We start from the raw sequence: 22,299 nt of genomic DNA, 5'->3' as shown, positions 1-22,299 counted from the left end.
AGGTTCGAGCCCTGGCCCGGGCAGATCCCACATGCCGCGGAGCAACTAAGCCCGTGCGCCACCACTACTGAAGCCCGCGCGCCGTGCTCCGCAATAAGAGAAGCCACTGCAGTGAGAAGCCCGCGCACCGCAACGAAGGTCCAACGCAGCCAAAAGTACAAAATAAAATAAATTTATTAAAAAAAAAAAAAAGGAACCAGGGTTCCTCGGAGACCCACTTAACCACTTCTTTGGGTTTTCATCTACATACATGCAAAAATCTGCATGTTTTCCTCCTGTTTAAAAAAATTTTTTTGTTTTTAATTAATCGCTGTGCACGAGCTTTCTCTAGTTGCGGCGAGCGGGGGCTAGTCTTCGTTGCGGTGTGCGGGCTTCTCATTGCGGTGGCTTCTCTTGTTGCAGAGCACGGGCTCTAGGCGCGCGGGCTCAGTTGTTGTGGCTCGTGGGCTCTAGAGCTCAGGCTCAGTAGTTGCGACGCACGGGCTCAGTTGCTCCGGCGGCATGTGGGAATTCTCCTGTATCAGGGATCGAACCCGTGTCCCCTGCGTTGGCAGGCGGATTCTTAACCACTGCACCCCTCGGGAAGTCCCCGCTCCTGTTTTGTATCCTTTTAATACTCAGGCCCTGCCAGAGACCCTCAAAGGGTAAAAAGTAAAGTTTTGCCTCCCCTACAGCTTGAAGCAGCAGAAGCAGTAGATCAAGAGAAGGGGCAGGTATGTGAGAAAAATAAGGTGCTTACACTTGACTTGCATTTTTCTGCTATCTGTAAAAATGATCACATTCTCCTAAAGTGATAAGGAGCTGAAAGAGGCTAGGGTTGGAGGCTGATGGCGTGGCCTGGTGCGTCCCCTCCCAGGGCTCAGGGACTGTGTTCCGGTTTTTGGTTTTGGCCGTAGTAGCTCTCACCCTGGGACTCAAGCAAATGGTGTTCAGACATATTGGTGATGAAGCGGAACGGGGAGTGTTCTGTGATTTCTCTGTAGGAAGGACACAGTATTATTCATCTTACCTGGACTCAGAACTAGAACCTGCTGGGGAACAGTGTCCGTTTTATTTTTAGGCCTGAGATGAATGTTATAAATACACATTATATGTACGCATGTGTGTTTGCGTATGTATATATACATATATCTCTCTCTCTGGGGTGTTTTGGCTAAGCTCATCGGCTTGGGGAATCTCAGTTCCCTGACCAGGAATTGAACCCAGGGCCGTGGCAGTGAACGCACAGGGGTCGTAACCGCCGGACAGGCAGGGAATTCTGTCCGTAGTTTTTGTTTTTTTTTTTTTTAATTTCACTTACTAAAAACTGGGTGATTTACGATATGGTGCTAGTCCCAGATGTAGAGGTGCGGACTGTTTTTCATTCTGTGTTATTACTTGAGGACGCAGAATGAAGTTCAACGTTCTATTCAGTCAACTTCTCTTACTTCTTACATAGCGTTCCATATTCACCCACCTCCTGCTCCTAACTTATCTTTCTCCAGAGCTTTGTTTTCTGTGCCTGTGGGGCGACTGCTATTTTTAAGTTAACTTCCCTTACTTTAGAGATTTTACACGTAACCGGTTTATATAACGTTTGTTTTCATCTGATTTTGTTAGTATGATACGCTGGTTTCCGCTCATGTTGCTGCAAACGTCAGTACTTTTGTAGACTCTGCATCCTTCACAGGCGTAGACCTTTTTTTTTCTCGCTGCCAGACACTGCACATGTCGCATGGTAAACAACAAAACAAACCACAGAAACGTTAAGTGACTCGGAAAACTTCAACAACGGTTCAGAGACGAACAGAGCACGGTTCGTTGGAAGTTCAGTGCAAGTGACACACCGTCGTAAACTCCGAAACGCACTACAGAAAGGTCAGAGGAACACAGCACTCCACACAACAGCACTTTCTAAGTCGCCTCGTAGAGAATAAATCGTTAGCACAGAGGAACCAGATTTCAGACACCCACTCTGAACACTCCAGTCTACTTGTGTACCAAGTCGAACATCAGGGGAGAGCGCGAACGCAGTCCCCCACTACCACAAATTATGCAGTCGAGTTTCCCACATTTGGGGAAATCGCAGGGGTCAGCACATCCGGAGTGCAATGGATAAGCCTCGCCCTGGGAAAACCACCTTCGTGATCATGGTATCTCCCCTGCCAGGTAAGTATGAGTCTTCCTCCCACCCTCGCCCCACACCCTCGCGATCGCCCACCTCTTCACGCACGCTCACTTCCCTCACGCCCTCTCCGCGCCCTCCGCCCCTGCATGCCCCTCGCTCCGGCATCGCGCACCCCGGGAACAGCCTCGCGAGTCCTCGGCTGTCCACACGCAGGACGCGGAAGCCCAGCCGGAGTGGGACCAGCAGCTTCTGCGCGCCTCCCTATCTGCATACGCCACGCCCCTCTCCGGAAGTCCCGCCCCTCTAGTCTTTCCCCAGGCCGGCTGAGGACAGCAGGGAGAACGCAGGAGGCATCTGCTCAGAGTCTTCGACTTAAAATGAACATTAGGTTCTTGTTTAAAGTTAGATTGAGGGGTTTCACTTTTCGCACCGTCTATGTCTAACCTTTTCCCCATTGGGAAATCGCTATGTTTGGGGGCAGTTAGCCCTCAGGCGGCTTTCTAGTCTGTTACTTTCTCTTTGGCTTGTGTGGCCTCGAGGAGCTTAGGGCAGGTTTCCTTGACCTCCAGGTTTCTCTAGATATGACGCATTGACGATGTTAAGCGAAAAAAATAAAGTGCACGCATATATGTAGTATGCTACCCTTTGTCTATGAAAAATGTGAAAAAAAGAAAATTATACACCGTCTGTCAAAAAGAAACCCAGGAGTGTTAAACCAGAACTGATGAAATTACCTATATGGGTGAGTGCAAGGAGAGAGTGACAGTTTTCTGAGCGTACCTTTCTATGTAATTATTTGGGGAACGCTGTTAACATTTTGGATATGTTTTTGAAACGCAGGGGGAGGGACTTCCCTCGTGGTCCAACGGGTAAGACTCCACACTTCCATCGCAGGGGGCCGGGGTTCGGTCCCTGGTCACGGAACTAAACCCTGCATGCGTGCCGCAACTAAGGGTTCACATGCCACAACTAAAGATCCCACAGGCCACAACTGAAGATACCGCGTGCCGCAACTAAGACCCGGCACAGCCAAAATAAAGGAAGGAAGGAGGAGGGAAAGAAAGAAAAACTGCTGCTTACAAAAAAATACAGGGGGAGGACTTCCCTGGTGGCGCGATGGTTAAGAATCCTCCTGCCAATGCAGGAGGACACGGGTTCGAGCCCCAGGTCCGGGAAGATCCCACATGCCGCGCGGAGCAACTAAGCCCGTGCGCCGCAACTTCTGAGCCTGCGCTCTAGAGGCCGCGAGCCACAACTACTGAAGCCCGCCCGCTCAGAGCCAGGGCTCCGCAACAAGAGAAGCCACCGCAATGAGAAGCTCGCGCACCGCAACGAACAGTAGCCCCCGCTGGCCGCAACGAGAGAAAGCCCACGCGCAGCGACGAAGACCCAGCGCAGCCAAAGATAAATAACATTTTTAAAAAATACAGGGGGAAAAGACCCTAAAATTGGATATAAGTACAAATGAACCTAACTGTATCTCAGATGACTAGTGTAACCACACTGGAGTGGAAATAAAGAACCAACCGAAATGACTTTTGAACACAGCACATTGACCATAACCGTTTTCGACTCTAGAGACAAGAACTGCAAATACTGAAGTGTCCCCTAGTAGGTTGGTATTTCATAGCTATGTGGTTGTAACAGTTTTGTACCAATGCTGTTGTAGTGTAGGATTGAGCTACTGAGTAAATGGAGGCTGGGAGTCAAGGTTCTCACTGTTGAAGAAAGGAGATGCGAATACAGAATGGCGGAGGGCAAGGAGGAACCATGTGGTGTTAAGCTGAAAATTGGAATTGAAGATATCAGTACAGGCCCATTATTATTTTTTTAAATTAATTTATTTATTTTTGGCTGCATTGGGTCTTCGTTGCTGCGCGCCGGCTTTCTCTAGCTGCGGCGAGAGCGGGGGCTACTCTTCATTGAGGTGAGCGGGCTTCTCATCGCGGTGGCTTCTCTTGTTGCGGAGCACTGGCTCTAAGCGCGCGGGCTTCAGTAGTTGTGGCATGCAGGCTTTAGTAGTTGTGGCACGCAGACTTCAGTAGTTGTGGCATGCAGGCTTTAGTAGTTGTGGCACGCGGGCCCAGTAGTTGTGGCTCGTGGGCTCAGTAGTTGTGGCTCACGGGCTCTAGAGCGCCGGCTCAGTAGGTGTGGCGCACGAGCTTAGTCGCTGCGTGGCATGTGGGATCTTCCCGGATCAGGGCTCGAGGCCGTGTCCCCTGCATTGGCAGGCGGATTCTTGACCACTGTGCCACCAGGGAAGTACCTGGGCCCCCTTTTTTTTTTCTTAACATCTTTATTGGAGTATAGTTGCTTTACAGTGGTGTGTTAGTTTCCGCTGTATAACAAAGTGAATCAGCTATACATATACATATATCTCCATATCTCCTCCCTCTTGCGTCTCCCTCCCACCCTCCCTATCCCACCCCTCTAGGTGGACACAAAGCACCGAGCTGATCTCCCTGTGCTATGCGGCTGCTTCCCACTAGCTATCTATTTTACATTTGGTAGTGTATATATGTCCATGCCACTCTCTCACTTCGTCCCAGCTTACCCTCCCCCTCCCCGTGTCCTCAAGTCCAGTGTCTACGTCTGCGTCTTTATTCCTGGGCCCATTATTTTTAATAGATATAGATATGTGTAGGGAAACCCACTGTCCTGATCCTGCTTTCTAAATGTCATTCTCCACCAAAAAGAACCAGGGCTCTTTGGAGAAACAGATGATTTCCAGGAGTCAGGGAAGGTACAAGATGAGCCTGGAATATCTTGTGCCAGAAAATGCTCCAAAAATTATATGGACATGTCAGAAGGACACAGGAGCCAACCTGAAGGGTCTTTCATAGGCCCAGTATGAGAACAACCAAACATCAAAATAAATGAAAACAGTCATGGATTATAGACAACTAAACACAGCCGTGAGTTCACGTTGATTACATAGGGAAGGAAGGAAACTTCTTCCTTACAACAGAATGCCAACTAAGAAATGTGGAATGAAGGACAGAATTAGAAAATCAACATTTGGCAACCATAATGCAAGTCAACAGTGGATACTAAAAACTATTGGGTTAAGGTTTTGTAACGGATATTTCCATATCCTCAATTACCTCCACACAAATTACTTAATAATTACGAGGGGCAAACCTGGTGAACACCCCCAGTGGCAGAGGGTTACAATACTGGCCCCGGTACCAAGTTCTTCTGCAGCACCCTCCCATGTTGACTCTGGGCTTGGCTATGTGACTTGCTTTGGCTAATGGAACATTAGTAAATGCGATGGAAGCAGAAGACTGAAAAACAGTTGCTCATTGGGAGTCGCTCTCACCTGCTGTCCTGAGACCACCATGAGAAGAAGCCTGACTTAGCCTATTGGAGGATGAAATTACGGGAGTGAAGATGAATCATGTCAACTGAGGGCCCTCAGACTGACCCGCCCCACTGTCCCACGAGCTGACTGCAGCTGCACGAGTGGTCCTACATCAGAGCCGCAGAACTCCCCGGCTCAGCCCAGCTGCAGTTGCTGACCCAAAGAATGGTGAGCAAATAACATGGTCACTATTTTAAATCACTAAGTTTTAGGGTAGTTTGTTACACAGCAGTGGATAACTGATACACCACCTTCACCAAGTAATCAATGTTAACACCACCAATAACTGAACAAACTGACTTCACGTGCCTGCAGTGTGATGCCCAGAGGAGGACACTGGATTAATTTGATAGGGCTGTCATAATAAAGTACCACAATCTGGGTGGTTTAAAACAACAGAAATTTATTCTCTCACAGTTCTGGAAGCTACAAGTCCAAACTCAAGGTGTCAGCAGGGCCATGCTCCCTCCGAGATTCTGGGTAGAATCTTTCCTTGCTCCTTCCTTGCTTCTAGTGGTGACAGTCAATCCTTAGCTTGCAGCTACATCACTCCAATCTGTGCTTTGTCCTCACGTGGCGTTATCCCTACGTGTCTCTGTCCTTACATGGCATTTTCCTCTTATAAGGACAATATTCATATTGGATTAGGGCCCACTGTACTGACCTCACCTTAACTTGATTGTATGTGCAAAGATTCTACTTCCAAATAAGGTCGCATTCATAGGTATCAGGGGTTAGGATTTCAACATATATATATATATATATTTTTGGAGGGACATAGGTCAACATGTAAACAGATACAGTACCATTTATGTCATCTACATGTCAAAAATGCACACTTGAATGTGAATACAGGACAACCTAAAAACCAAGGATATTCTACAAAATAACTGGCCTGTAATTTTCAAAAATGCCTGCATAATGAAATAAAACGATGGGCCTGGGGATTATTTCAGATTAAAATGGGTTAAAGAGACAGGATACAGAATGCAACATGTGATTTTGAATTTTCCTTTGCTATAAAGGACATTCCTGAGACAATTGATAGAAATGGAATAATGTTTATAGAGTAAATAATAATATTGCATCCATGTTAATTTCTTGATTTTTATAATTATCCTGGGGTTAGATAAGAAAATGCTCTATTTTTAGGAAATACACACTAAGAAAGGAAACTTCCTGAGACAACCAGTAATCAGAAAAGGGTGCTTAGGACTTCCCTGGCGGTCCAGTGGTGTGGTTAAGCCTCCCCGCTTCCACTGCCGCTGGGCGTGGGTTCCATCCCTGGTTGGGGAGAGCTAAGATCCCGCATGCCCCACGGCGCAGCCAAAAGAAAAAAGAAAAAAGGGTGCTACAATACGTTTCCTCTGATCTTTTCGCAGTTAGGACCTCAGGAAACCTTCCCTGACCCTATAGTCAGTCTCCAGTCCTGTGTCTAGCCTCGCTTTGCTCCGTAGCACCGACCACAATAGTATAACGCAGCACAAGGGCCACTGGAAGTCGACACACAATAGTTGAATCGTTTTGTTCACGTCTGGGGAGGATCCACTTGATCTCGAGAAAGAATCTTCACGTATGGAAGAGGAAAAGACAAATCCGGGCGGCTGAAAGAGGCAGCCTAGTCCCTCAGGACGAAAACGCGACATTTCCGTGCATTCGATTTTCGGAGACCATTCAACACCCCTTCCCGGCCCACACATCTACCCCTTGCAGGAACACTTTGCCCTGATAGTCTCTGTTCGTTTTTCTTTGCTGTTGCAAGATTCGATTACTACATAATCTGAACGAAAGATCATGGATGAGGACTAAAACAATTTCATGTTAAACTGATGACGTTTCATGTTTCATGTTAAACTATTTAACATTTGATTGACATTCTGTTCCGTGTCATTTTCACTGAAAGGAAGGTGAGACCACACCCGAGCTCCGACCTGCTCCTGAACTGCAGGGCGCCGGGCGCCGCGAGCTCCTGTCTTCCCGGGTCCCCCCTCCAGGTCCCGACTCGTCGCCGCTCGCCCACGCCCTCCCTCCGGAGATACCGGCGCATCTCGGTCGGGAATTAGTAGGTCCGTTATCTCCCGCGGGAAAGAACGGGACGCCGAAAAGGTCCCGGCAGGGGCGTGGCGTATGTAGATGAGGAGGCCCACAGAGGCTGCTGGTCCCACTCCGCTTGGGTCATATCTAGAGAAACCTGGAGATCAAGGAAACCTGCCCTAAACTCCTCGAGGCCACACAAGCCAAAGAGAAAGTAACAGACTAGAAAGCCGCCTGAGGGCTAACTGCCCCCAAACATAGCGATTTCCCAATGGGGAAAAGGTTAGACATAGACGGTGCGAAAAGTGAAACCCCTCAATCTAACTTTAAACAAGAACCTAATGTTCATTTTAAGTCGAAGACTCTGAGCAGATGCCTCCTGCGTTCTCCCTGCTGTCCTCAGCCGGCCTGGGGAAAGACTAGAGGGGCGGGACTTCCGGAGAGGGGCGTGGCGTATGCAGATAGGGAGGCGCGCAGAAGCTGCTGGTCCCACTCCGGCTGGGCTTCCGCGTCCTGCGTGTGGACAGCCGAGGACTCGCGAGGCTGTTCCCGGGGTGCGCGATGCCGGAGCGAGGGGCATGCAGGGGCGGAGGGCGCGGAGGGGGCGTGAGGGAAGTGAGCGTGCGTGAAGAGGTGGGCGATCGCGAGGGTGTGGGGCGAGGGTGGGAGGAAGACTCATACTTACCTGGCAGGGGAGATACCATGATCACGAAGGTGGTTTTCCCAGGGCGAGGCTTATCCATTGCACTCCGGATGTGCTGACCCCTGCGATTTCCCCAAATGTGGGAAACTCGACTGCATAATTTGTGGTAGTGGGGGACTGCGTTCGCGCTTTCCCCTGGTGTTTCTGTTGGTTGAATAATAGACTTGTTTTCGCTATGAAGTGAGCGCTGATTATCCTACAGCACTGCGATATCGGCCTTCGGTGTTTACTTTAAGATTTACGGGTGGTTGTAAGTGCTGTAACATTTCACTGTGATTTTTTTCTAACGATGTTGTCCACCGTGGTGGTGTGGAGGGGTTGCAGTGTTCTCAGCTGTGCAATGAGCCAAAGTTGAACGGTGGTTTGTCTGTGTAGGGTATTGTTTTCCCAACTGCTGAGCGTTGTCTATTATTGGGCTTTGTGGGGGTGTTCGTTAACAGTCTGAGCGTCGTATGGTAGTGCAGAAGTGAGCCCGTACGGAACACAGAATAACGGTAGTACATTCTGCCGTTTGCCGTAGTGTGAGCTGAAAGCAGCTTATTATATATACCAAGGAAATTAAACCTGGGTAAAATGTCAGTTACGCCACCTCTTGTGAAATCCGGCAAGTGATATATGTATGTTCTGCTTACTTTCTGTAAGACAGACCCCCACAGCCCTCGGGAACGGAGAGTTACGTAGAACTAAGTTGCGAGTATGGGACTTACGAGGGACAGAATACTACATGTAAAATAGGTAAGTAACCAAGATTTACAGTGTAGAACGTTATATTCGATATGTTAAAGTAACGGCCGATGGAGAACCATCAGAAGCTGTATACCGGAACCTGTTATTACAATGTTAAGAATAACTTAGTTTAATGACTAGAAGAAAAGAAACCACGGTCTTCCCTGAGAGCCCAGTAGTGACGACTGTTTACTTCCACTGCCATAGACCTGGCTTCAGTCTCCGGTTGGGAAAATAGGATGCCGATAGCCGACGGGCATGGCCAAAGAAACATACGTGTCTATATACGCATACGTGTAAAACTTACTGATGTCAGGCTTAAAAACAAAACAAACGTTTTGTCAACGTTTCAGCAGCGTTTCGCTTTGAGTCCAGGTACGATTAATCATAACCAGAGCCGGGCTTATCCATTGCACTGCGCATGTTGACCATTGTGATTTCCCCAAGCGTAGGAAACGCAAGTGCATAATTCACGGTAGTGGGGGACTGCGTTTGTGCTCTCCTGTTTTTTGTAGGTTTATTTTTTTTGATTTATTTTTTTTAAACCTTCGTCATCATGCTGTGTATTATGTCCTCATGAGTTACTTAGGACTGGGATTTGTACCTTTTGACATGCCCTACCACAAATTTTATCAACCTCCCACAGTATCCACCCTTGGCAGCCACCAATTTGCTCTATGTATCTAATCTATAAAACTGAGTTTATAGATATATATATATTTTTCGCTGCGTTCGGTCTTCGTTGTTGCGCGCGAGCCTGCTCTAGTTGTGGTGAGCAGGGGGCTTCTCATTGCAGTGGTGTCTCTTGTTGCGGAGCACGGGCTCTAGGCACGTGGGCTCAGCAGTTGTGGCTCGCGTGCTCTAGAGCGCAGGCTCAGTAGTTGCGGTGCACGGGCTTAGTTGCTCCGTGGCATGAGGAATCTTCCCCGACCAGGTCTCGAACCCGGGCTCCGCTTTTTCTATGTCATCGGGAATGTCCGAGCCGAGGGTTGGTGAGCTGATACTGATACTCTTCTATCCAGAAGCAGCGAAACACAGAATTTCACTCTTTTTATTTTTTATAAATTTATTTTTTTATTTTTGGTTGCGTCGGGTCTTCGTTGCTGCACGCGGGCTTTCTCTAGTTGCGGCGAGCGGGGGCTTCTCATTGCGGTGGCTTCTCTTGTTGGGCAGCACCGGCTCCGTAGTTGTGGCACTCGGGCTTAGTTGCTCCGCAGCAGGTGCGATCTTCCCGGTCCAGGGCTCGAACCCGTGTCCCCTGCATTGGCAGGCGGATTCTTAACCACTGCGCCACCAGGGAAGACCCTCACTTCTTATTTTCACAGTATTGAATAGCTCTGCGCCTCTCGGCAGTTTTCCTCTTAAACCGCCCCCTCCCCACCGGAAGAAAAACATCATTTTGACCTCAACTTACATAGTTTCACTACGGAGCATTAAGAATATTGTATACACTTTCTCACCCAGTTGCAGCCTCACTGACCTGCAGGTAGGCTTGACACACTTTCTTTTTTCTCACAGATTTCCTCTCCTGCCGTCCTCCACTCTCACCGCATAAACTCCTAATCCCTCAGTCCCTTGCTTCCCACCGCAACCAGCGTTGACTCCCCAGGCCATTCCCACAGCCTGGGTTGCTCCTCTTCCTCCGTCTCCGAGCATAATGCATCATCCGAGGGCAACCCCAGACTGTCCACTGCTGGCTTGTCTCTGCCACTAGGCGTCTTCCCGTCGCACCTTTGCGGCCCTCAGGCAGGAGAGGGTTAAGAAGTTTTATGAATGCCACAACTCACCAGGGCTGGCTATTTTCATCAGGGACTAGCAGTGAGCTGTGGAATCAACCTCTCAGTTGTTCTGGACGTACGAAGTAAAGCCCTCCCGTATGACCTCGACGGAGTTAGCATACATTCTTTCCCTGATCTGTACGTTTTGTTAGTGAGAAGACCCCTGGACAGTCACCAACTCACTAATACACGTATTTAGTAAGCACCCCTCCCCTCCCCACACTCATGTGCAACACACAATTGCTGCTTCCTGTCTCCGCCCACCCCGTCAGTAAACCAAAGGGCCAAGGGATGTACTTTCCACTGTACTTCCTTCCCAGAAAAAGGCCACCTCGGTAGAAACACATTCGCTGACGGATGTGTGAAAAACTGTGTAGATTTTTGCTCTGAACTTGCTATTTTTTAGCATTTACACAGCATCTTCACATTTCCAAAGCACTGTACCAACATTTATTAATCCTCACAACACCCCTGTGAGGTAGGTCAATATGTCTTTCATGGTAGAGAAAAAGGCAGAGAGGTCGAGTGAACCTTGTGGTCTGAGGCCAGAAGGGCAGCCACTGAAGGGACTGCCCCCAAATCCAGAAGCTAGGGCCCTCCACCCCACGTTCACCCAGTGGTGGGCATCGCAGGGGCATATTCTCACCAGTGAAGGGGACATGGAGGACAAAACAATCTCTCAGGCAACACAAACATCAACAGGTCAAACGCAATGAGGAACGTCAATAAAAGAGAGAAACACTGACCCAGCACACCCGTGAGGCAAGAGACATGCAGCAGAAAAGGCTGGAATCATAGCGACTAGTCCTGAGAACCAGGCAGGTGTTCTTAAAAACGGTTTGGGAAAACAAACTAGGAACGCGGTGGAAGGGTGACCAACCCAGATGCCTGTGGTTTCCACATGGGAAACAACTTAGTGTGGAAAAATCCAACCACGCAATCTAATTTTAATCTAGGAATAACAATGTTCGTTCACATTAGAAAGGCCAATAATATATCTGTAATGTAGCTACTGACAGTATCCTTTTTGTACTGCAACTTTTATTCCAAATATTCCAACTTTTCCCCCACTGACAAGTGCTGTTCCCTATAGCACGCCTCTCTCTCTCTACATACCAGTCTATACACTGGTGTATGTTACACGGTTAATTAGCTGAACTAGGGGTGGAATCCTGGAAAGCGCAACAGACCATACTCTCTGTTCCTGTTTTAGAAACAGCTGTCTCTAACCTGTCCCTGCCCAATTCCATCTTACATGAAGTGCTAAAAGCACACAGAGAAGCAGTTCATTCTTTTGTAAAGTGGTGAACTTGGTTCGATACGCCATTTTAAAAGAAATAAGAAAAAAGAAAAACTAAGACCTGCACTGTAAAAGCATAATATAGGAGTAGATTATAGCTACTCCAAATTTTAGAGTGACCACAGAGTTAAAAAACTATTACTGTTATCACTGTTTATTTGACAATAGTTCGTTTAGTCTACAAGTTTAAGGCAAACATACTAATGCATTTGCTTTTCTTCAGAAATCATACTTATAAAGATTACGTAGTCTGTCCCAAAACTTCTAAGAAACGTTCATTAATTAAAAATAAGTCTCATTAAGATGCTTTACCAGGATACAAGAGTGAACTAAGGTGGTGTACAATGTTTTTTTAAAACAAAATTAAAAAAAAGGTAACGGCAATCCTTATCTTGTTTACACAATGTATTTTGAAAGGGTTAAACTTCAGAAATTACTTAAAGGTAAATAAGATTGGCAGCCATAAGGAATACTATTCATAAAATAAACACAGTTCTAGAGGCTACTTAAAAAAAGGCAGTACTTTGGGCTTCTGAAGAGGAGGAGGGCGCGGATGATCATCAACTGTCTGGGGCGCAGGCGCACAGGTCCCATCGTGCAGCCCACAGCTCCCGAGGGCGGCACCGCGCCATTGTTTCTCAGAAAAAGGGAGGAGAGTAGATGCACTTTGTCAGCTGTTTCTTTTGTTTCCAGTGAGCAGTAAATGTCTAGCATCATTAAGAAAAAAAATAAAATCTGACGGAAGGCAGCCCTTTTTAAGTGGAAGGCAGAGTGTGGCTTATGTGTCTCCATTTAACACTGCCAGGCAGTTCTGCAGCAACTGTAGGTTACCCTAAAAAGGGAGGGAAAATACATGAAGTTCAAACAGTGTGAAAGACTCTTACTGAAAATATACAGTATTAGAAATCACATAACTTTACATTTAAGATATCAGAATTTTGAAAAGTCATTATACAGAAATAAAGGTTTAAAGACGTAAAATTACAGAATTTGTTCCATGCACAATATTTTCCACATACCACATTGTTCAGTAAATTTCCATCTAGACCAATATTAATATTTGGCATGCTCTAGTGAGGGTTATAAAATATGCCTGCCCTTTGTACGCAGATTAAACCACTGAGTATGTTCTGATTTTAAGACAGGTTCTTATCACATTCCTTTAGCCATTAAAATATAGCATTAGATTTATAGCACTTTTTATAAAAACAGTAAGATTACATACAGAAGTGTTCTATAAAATTCATACTTAAATGCCCATTTGTAAAACATGTGAACTGGCATCCATATTTAGAGGCATATAAAGGCAAATTTAAGTATATTTAGGTTACATTAACATATAAACAGGAATGAAGGAAAACCTCCTCCTTAGAGTAGAAAGTCAACTAAAATGTATAAAGAATGATGGAATTAGAAAATGACCATTTGGTGATCATCATCATAATTGACTCAAGCAAAAATCATGAATGGATGCCAAAAGCAGTATGGGACTAAAATGCCAATACTGTAGCCATCAGCTATATGCAGCTGCATAATTAAAATCTGTTCATTAAAATTAAATAAAAACTCAGTTCCTCAGTTGCACTACCCACATTTCAAGTCTTCAACAGCCACACATGACTACTGCCAACCATACTGGACAGTGCTGATTACAGAACATTTCCACCCTGGCACAAAGTTTTATTGGTCAGTGCTGGTTAAGTGATGGGGTATTTAACAGTCTTGGGTACCTCCCCACAGAATACTTCTTAATCCAAAGTATAAAACATCAACTTTGCCACTGTGAAGCCTGCAGACATCCCTTTAAGCAAATGATCAAAGTTGTACGTTGCCAGTAAGGCAACTGATCACCAACAGCATGTGCCTCCTCCTGCGTGATGCAGCAAGAAGATCTGACATCCCTTCTGGGTGGAATTCCTGTCCAAAGTGCACAACCTAAACCCACTAATTAGACAAACCCAAAGTGAGGGGCATTCTATAGACCTGTGCTTTAACAGTGTCCAATGTTATGAAATACAAAGATTCAGCAACTTTTCCAGATTACAGAAGTCTAAGAAGACATGTGCACTGAATGCAACACATTCTCTTGAACTTCCTTTTGCCATTAAGGACATTATTGGGACAACTGGGGAAATGTGAATAAAGGCCTCTGGATTAGATAACAGAATTATGTTGATATTAATCTCCTCAACTTTATAACTGTACTGAATAATTACTTGATTTTAGGAAATTCACACTGAAATGTATAAGAGGGAAGAAGCATATCTGCAGCTTATTCATATGGTTTAAGACAAAAATAGGTGTGTATAGGGGTGTGTGTGTGAGTGTGTGTGTGTGTAAAGAGAAACGGGGACGAAGGGAGGGAAAAGGACAAAGCATATGCGATAATATGCACATTTGGGGAATCTTGGTGAAGAGTATCCAGGAATTCTTTGTACTTTCCTCACAATGTTCCTGAAAATCTAAAATTAAGTGAAAAATAAACATTAAACATTTTTAGGTGTTCAAGTTACTGTCAATTTTTGGCCAGTATAAGAACAGAACTGTGACAAATGACTTTGAGCCTGTCTACAGTTATGAAATTACCTTCTTACATATACTTACAGGTATATTCCTCAAGTGGGACCGCTGAGTCACAGGATGCACATTCTGCAGGCTGACACCTGCCAAACTGCCCCCGCCTAAAAGTGGACCTAACTCTGCAACTACAACGGGGTACACAGGGACTCACATCACACCCTCACAGTTGGCTCATCACTTTTTTTTTTTTAACTGCTCTTATCACACATTTTTTACTTCCTTAATAAAGAATCTGAGCCTATTTTCAAGGACACAAAAGTGACCTAACTACCTAGTTTTCTGTTATAACTAGATTTCAATTATGTGGCAAAGACATATACACCAGTTACAATAAATAAAATCCAAAGTAGTTTCAAACCATCTTGCTGTACATTTAACTATTATCTACTCTTTTTGGAATAATTTATGTGGATCCTGGGACCAAAATGAGACTTTGTTCAGATTTACAAAATCATTAAGAAATCTCAGACAACAGAGTAGAGTTGCCCAACCTCAGCACTCCTGACATTTGGGCTGTGTGATCCTTCCTCGAGGAGGCTGTCTGTGTATCGTAGGATGTTGAGCGGCACTCCTGGCCTCTACCCACTACACACCAGCAGTGACCCCCCCCACTCCTAGATGCGACAACCACAAATGTCTCCAGAAATTGCTAAATGTCTCCTGGGGGGCAAAATCACCACCAGTTAAGAACCACTGGACTAGAAGAGCGATCAGAAATTTGAACACAGAGAACACATTTCAGGAAGCATTTGGAAAAGTACAGAATCTGGAAACCAGAGGCTGACATCAATCTAAAGCAGGGTCAGCAAACTCTTTTTGTAAAGGGTTATTAAATAGTAAACATTTTAGACTTTGAGAGACATTTGGTCTCTGTTTCAACTACTCAACTTTGCTGTAGTAGCATGAAAGCAATCATAGACAAAGCATAAGTGAATACGCTTAAGCGAATAGGCTTGGCTGTATTCCAATAAACCTTAATAGGTTAAATTTGAGTTTCATACAATTATCACATGTCATGAAATATTATTCTTTTGATCTTTTTATAATCATTTAAAAATATGAATGCCATTCCTGGCTCACAGGCTGTACAAAACAGGTTGTAGTTTGCCAACCCCTCCTTAATCTATAACAAAATCTTTGATAGTTTATAACCTCTTTAAAAAGAACAAAAACAGTGAACACTGGAAAACAACACAGGCTCAATAAGAATAAATTATGCCAGGCTTATCAAAACATTTTCTTTTTTTTCCTTTTTTTTTGGCCACACTGCATGGCATGCGGGATCTTAGTTCCCCGACCAGGGATCGAACCCACGCCCCCTGCAGTGGAAATGCGGAGTCTTAACCACTGGACCACCAGGGAGGCCCACGCATTTTCTTCTGACAGGGTTATTAGCCCAGCAAATCAGACAACGTACACCTTGATTTTAATGAGTAACTTGATACTCCTTATGTCCTTCACAGATAAAATGGGAAAAATAATGGTTGATAATAGTATAAATGAATTCATAACTATCCAAATAAATATAACCAAAGAATATTAATTAATAAGTTAATATCAATTAGTATAGAAAGGAAGGGAACTACATTTTTTTTGATGCCACTTACTTTCAAAAGGTAGGTTAACAAATATTGATTCCTTTAATCCTGATCAACCTTTTAAATCAAAACTCAGATGAAGACATAAAAGGGAGTTCATACAAATTACAAATGTCCATCACTTGAGAGGATAAACTAGTATAATAGTCAAATACTATATGATCAAACCCAAGTTTCCAAAAGATCTCGATGCACTGGGCTAAGACGAGCAAGCTTAAATTTAACAGACATAAACATGGCCTGCAATTACATTTTTTAAATAAGTGCTCAATAAATGAAAAAGTTCTAGAGAGCCATTGTACAACAACATGAATATACTTAATACTACTTAACTGTACACTTAAAAATGGTTAAGATGGTAAATTTTATGTGTTTTTTACCACAAAAATGAAAATAATTACTAAAAAAATTAAACACACAACCACAGGGCAGAGGTTCAAGAAGTGACTTATAAGAGAAAGAGAGAACAAAAGTGTGATTATAGCCAAATCAAGCTGGTGCAATATGGCAGTTAAAAAACCCCATATCTTATACATATAAAACATGCTTGGAGGGGAGGGATAAATTAGGAATTTGGGAGTAACATACACACTACTATATATAAAACAGATAAACAACAAGGACCTACTGTATAGCACAGGGAACTATACTCAATATTCTGTAATAACCTGTATGGGAAAAGAATCTGAAAAAGAATATATACATATATATGTATAACTGAATCACTTTGCTGTACACCCAAAACCAACACATTGTAAATCAACTATACTTCAATAAAAATTAGTTTAAAAAAAAGAATAAAACATGCTGTAAGAAGAAATGTGAACAATAATCATTCTATGTATGTAAATGTGTTTCCATGTTCAGGTACAATATTTTAAAAGAGCAATGACAGTAGAGCAGTAATACATTAAAAATCTTGTTGAGGTGTATGGGATGAAAAATATTTAGCCAAAGGATGTCTGGCATGGAGAAAAGAAGATGTATAGAGAATATGAAGGATTTAAATACCTGAAGGGTAAACTGTGAAAGAGGAATTAAACTTATGTCAAAGTTACACAGAAGTAAATTCGTGCTCATTATAGAGTATACCAAAAATCTCAGTGTAGTTTTAAGCTTTAATAACTTTAGACTTATAACTGGTATAAATTTATCATGAAATAACATATAAAAGTTTTTGAAAATTTCTTTAATATTTATAGTTTGGGGAATTTTGAATACATTTTAAAATTTCAGTCCCTTTGAAGATGGCAAATGTTAAATAAAATTTTAAGTGATGTTTTTATTAAGTAAGATTTTTTTTTTAACAACTAGTCAAAAAATGATACTGTCTTTCCATATTAGGCACTAGAGTCTTGCAAAGCTGACCATTAGAGACATTATAGATATTTTTCTTGTTTTAAGTTAGATAACCTTTAAAATCCCTCTCAATTCTAAGATTCTCTATTTTTAAAATTAGTATAAAGTTTCATAACTGACTCATTTCTAAATTATAAGTCACTTAAATTATTAAATCTTTAATATGATACTACCTTTGCATGCTTCAGTTCTAACTCTGCCAGTTCCACTAAATTTTTTCTGAATGCAGCAACTCTTCTTGTCTTAAAATCTATAAGCTCTGTGAACAAAACAAATTAGGATTAACTATTTATATAATAGTCTAAAACATACCTTATGATTAGAGGTTAATATAAGAAGAGTACCTTGTTTCGCGGATTCAGATATTTTTTCAAATTTCTGACAACATAATTGTTGGGACGTTTCAGCCTGCAGAACATCTTTATTTTTTGCTCTTGCTTTATCCAGTGCTTTATTAGCATTTTCATAATCCACTAGTGACCTAGATCTTCGATACAGGAGATCCTATAAAACAGAAGGCTTCATGATAAAATATGCTGCATGTTTCTAGTAGCTGCCCTCAGCCACCGCCACCCCCATCACCAGAGCTAACACACAGTGAATGCCACGTCATTCTTCTAAATTTTTTTGGTAACAGCTTTATTGAGATATAATTCAAATCACCACATAGTTCACTCATTTATTTTTAAAATTTATTTATTTATTTATTTATTTTAAAAAATTTGTTTGTTTTTATTTTTGGCTGCGTTGGGTCTTCCTTGCTGTGCGCGGGCTTTCTCTAGTTGTGAGCAGGGGCTACTCTTCGTTGCGGTGCATGGGCTCCTCATTGTCGTGGCTTCTCTTGTTGCGGAGCACAGGCTCTAGGCTCTAGGCTCTAGGCACGTGGGCTCAGTAGTTGTGGCTTGTGGCCTCTAGAGTGCAGGCTCAGTAGTTGTGGCACAGGGGCTTAGTTGTTCCGCGGCATGTGGGATCTTCCTGGGCCAGGGCTTGAACCCGTGTCCCTTGCATTGGCAGGCAGATTCTTAACCACTGCGCCACCAGGGAAGCCCTACAATTTATTTATTTATTTGGTTGTGCCAGATCTTAGTTGCAGCAGGCGGGCTCCTTAGTTGCGGCTCGCCAGCTCCTTAGTTGTGGCATGTGAACTCTTAGTTGTGGCAGGCATGTGGGATCTAGTTCCCTGACCAGGGATCGAACCTGGGCCCCCTGCATTGGGAGCTCAGAGTCTTAACCACTGCACCACCAGGGGAGTTCCTAACTCACTCATATATTTGCACGATTCAATGGTTTGCAGTATGCTCACAGAGTTGTGTAACCATCACTACCCTCAATTTTAGAACATTTTCGTCACCCGAAAAGAAATCCCAGGTCCTTTCCCCAGTCACTCTCCATTTCCTTCCACACCCCCCACCTCCAGCCGTGGACAACCATTAAGCTGCTTTCTGTCTCTATAGATTTGCCTATTTTGGACATTTCATTACAAAAGGAATCAGGGCCTTCCCTGGTGGCACAGTGGATAAGACTCCATGCACCCAATGCAGGGGCCCTGGGTTCGATCCCTGGTCAGGGAACTAGATCCCACGTGCATGCCACAACTAAGAGTTCGCATGCCACAATTAAGGCTCCCGCATGCCACAACTAAGGAGCCTGCCTGCCGCAACTAAGACCCTTTGCAACCAAATAAACAAATAAATAAAATATTTTAAAAAGGAATCATATAATATGTGGCCTTTTGTATCTGGCTTTTTTTTTTTTTTTTTTCCTTTTTGGCTGTGCTGCAGCTTGCGGGATCTTAGTTCCCTGACCAGGGATTGAACCTGGGCTCTCAGCAGTGAAAGTGTAGAGTCCTAAACACCGGATCGCCAGGGAATTCCCGTGTCTGGCTTTTTCACTTAGCATAAAGTTTCAAGTTCATCCGTTTTATAGCATGAATCAGTACTTCATTCCTTTTATTGCTAAATCATATTTCATTGTATGGACATACCACATTGATTTATCCATTCCTCAGCTGACAGACATTTGGTTTGTTTCCACTTTTTGGCTATTTCATAATAATGCTGTTATGAACATGAGTGTACAAGTTTTTGTGTGGACATGTTTTCATGTTTCATTTCTCTTTCATATCTCATTACTTAGGAGTGGAATTACTGGGTCACTTTGTAACTCTATGTTGAATCTTCTGAGAAACTGCCAGACTATTTCCAAAGTGACTGCACCATTTTACATCTTCCCACCAAATCTATATGAAGGGTCCAACTTCTCCACATCCTTGTCAATACCGTTATGTCTTTTTGATTAGAGCCACCTAGTAGGTGTGAAGTGATATAGCACTGTGGTTTTAATATGCATTTCCCTGAGGGGTAAAGATGTTGAGCATCTTTTTACGTATTTATTGGCCATTTGTATATCTTCTTTGTCTTTTGCCCAGTTTTTAATTGGACTCTTTGTCTTTTCACTGTTATAAGAGTTCTTTATATATTCTGAATACCAGTCACTTATTAGGGGCTTATATGATTCCCAAATATTGGGTTGGTCAAAAAGTTTGTTCGTAACATCTTATGGAAAAGCCGGAATGAACTTTCTGGTCAACCCGATATCTCCTCCTGGTCTGTGGGTTTTTTCATTTTTCTCAATGGTGTTTTTGATACAAAAAACTTTAAACAGAAGTTCTTAAAATTTTAACAAAGTCCAATTTATTATTTTTATTGGGTTGGTGAGCTTCTGGTTATATCTAAGAAATCAATGCCTAATAAAGGCAATCAAGAAGATTTATGTTTATGTTTTCTTCTAAAAATGTTATAGTTTTAGCTCTTACATTTAGATCTTTGATCCACTTTGAGTAAATTTTCTATCCATGGTGTGAGGAAGGTCCAACTTTACTTTTTTTCACGTGACCATTCAGTTGTCCCAGTACCATTTGTTGAAAGTCTATTATTTTCCTCACTATATTGTCTTAGCACTCTGTCAAAAATCAATTGACTGTTTCCTCAGCAAAACAGAAATAGAAGTAACACCCTCAACTTGATAAAGAACAACTACAAAAAACCTACAGCTAACATCATACTTAATAGTGAAAAACTAGAAGCTTTCCCACTAATATCAGGAACAACGCATGGATGTCCCACCTCACCACTCTTTCTCAGTATTGTACTGTAGGTCCTAGCTAATGCAATAAGAAAAAGAAATAAAAAGTATACAGATTGGAAAGGAAGAAGCAAAACTGTCTTTTGTTTACAGATGACAGATAACAAGACTGTTTATATAGAAAAACTCCTGGAATTAATAAATGAGTATAATAAAGTTTTAGGAGAGAACATCAGTATACAAAAGTAGATTGCTTTCTTGTATACCAGCAATGAACAAGTGAAATTTGAAATTAAAAACACATTAATTAGCACTCCAGAGAATGAAATACTTAGGTATTAATCTAACAAAGCATGTACAACTTTTGAGGAAAACTATAAAACTCTGATAAAAGAAATCAAAGAACTAAATAAATGGAGAGATAGTCCATGTTCATGGATAGGGAGACTCAATATTGTCAAAATCAGTTCTTTCCAAATTGATCTACGGATTCAACATTATCCCAATCAAAATCCTGGCAAGTTATTTTGTAGACATCAACCAATTGACTTTAAAGTTTGTGTGGAAAGGCAAAAGACACAGAATAACACAACAGTGAAGGAGAAGAACAAAGTCAGAGGACTGACACTACCTACTTTAAACCTTTCTATAAAGCTACAGTAATCTAGACAGTGTGGTAATGGTCAAAGAACAGACAAATAGATCAATGTAACAGAATAGAGAGCCCAGCACTAGACTCACACAAATAGAGCCAACTGACCTTTTGACAGAGGAGCAAAAGCAATACAATGGAGAAAAGATAATCTTTTCAACAAATGGTGCTGGGAAACCTGGATATCCACATGCAAAGAAATGAACTGATACACAGCCCTTACACCCTTCACGAAAATTCACTCAATGGATCATAGACCTAAATGTAAAATGCAAAACACAGGAGAAAATCCATATGACCTTGGGCTTGGTGATGACTTTTTAGATACAACACCAAAGGGATGATCCAAGAAAGATATAATTGGTAAGTTGGACTAATTTAAAATTAAAAATTTCTGGGACTTCCCTGGTGGCACAGTGGTTAAGAATCCACCTGCCAAGGCAGGGGACACAGGTTCGAGCCCTGGTCCAGGAAGATCCCACATGCTGCAGAGCAACTAAGCCTGTGCGCCACAACTACTGAGCCTGCGCTCTACAGCCTGTGAGCCACAACTACTAAGCCTGCGTGCCATAACTATGGAAAGCCCATGCGTCCTAGAGCCCGCGTGTCACAACTACTGAGCCCATGTGCCACAACTACTGAAGCCTGCGTGCTCTAGGGCCCGCGTGCTGCAACTACTGAAGCCCGCACTCCTAGAGCCCGTGTTCTGCAACAAGAGAAGCCACCGCAATGACAAGCCTGCGCACTGCAACAAAGAGTAGCCCCCGCTTGCCACAACTAGAGAAAGCCTGCGCGCAGCAATGAAGACCCAATGCAGCCAAAAATAAATAAATAAATAAATAAATAAATAAATAAATAAATAAATAAATAAAAATTAAAAGAAGAAAATAAAATAAAATTTAAAAGTTCTGCTCAGCAAAAGACAGTGTCAAGACGACAAGCCACCAGACCAAGAAAATTTTTTTACAAAAGATATTTGATAAAAAGGACTGCTATCCAAAATACACAAAGAAC

General features: G+C 43.1%; 2 protein-coding genes and 1 long non-coding RNA gene across 6 annotated transcripts in view; 1 reads left to right on the top strand and 2 right to left on the bottom strand.

Moving 5' to 3' along the window:
• The window catches only part of EAPP (E2F associated phosphoprotein), a 57,091-nt gene extending 54,775 nt beyond the window's left edge, over positions 1-2,316 (bottom strand). The window contains exon 1 of the mRNA XM_082452257.1: positions 2,201-2,316. The gene's annotated coding sequence lies outside the window, so the exon portion shown is untranslated. The remainder of the gene's footprint in view (positions 1-2,200) is intronic.
• LOC309656132 overlaps positions 1-14,920 on the top strand; it is a 40,630-nt gene extending 25,710 nt beyond the window's left edge. Inside the window, exons 1-4 of one of the 4 annotated variants that reach the window (XR_014261158.1) lie at positions 2,439-2,508; positions 7,375-8,138; positions 8,855-8,943; positions 14,619-14,920. This is a non-coding gene — a long non-coding RNA (uncharacterized lncRNA). Of the gene's footprint in view, positions 1-2,438; positions 2,509-6,228; positions 8,139-8,854; positions 8,944-14,618 lie in introns of those variants that run through there. The other 3 variants (XR_014261159.1, XR_014261160.1, XR_014261157.1) reach the window with 3 other exon arrangements.
• The window catches only part of SNX6 (sorting nexin 6), a 55,382-nt gene continuing 44,222 nt past the window's right edge, over positions 11,140-22,299 (bottom strand). Inside the window, exons 12-14 of the mRNA XM_082452260.1 lie at positions 17,894-18,053; positions 17,723-17,808; positions 11,140-12,844 (exon numbers count right to left, since the gene is read on the bottom strand). Coding sequence (XP_082308386.1) covers positions 12,791-12,844; positions 17,723-17,808; positions 17,894-18,053 — 300 coding nt within the window. The 3' untranslated portion in view covers positions 11,140-12,790. The remainder of the gene's footprint in view (positions 12,845-17,722; positions 17,809-17,893; positions 18,054-22,299) is intronic.

This window comes from Balaenoptera physalus (genome assembly GCF_965194825.1).
Source record: "Balaenoptera physalus genome assembly, chromosome: 2".
In the NCBI taxonomy this organism is placed as follows: Eukaryota; Metazoa; Chordata; class Mammalia; order Artiodactyla; family Balaenopteridae; genus Balaenoptera; species Balaenoptera physalus.
Note: the sequence above shows the minus strand (reverse complement) of the source record. Positions and strands in the feature narration are given on the sequence as shown.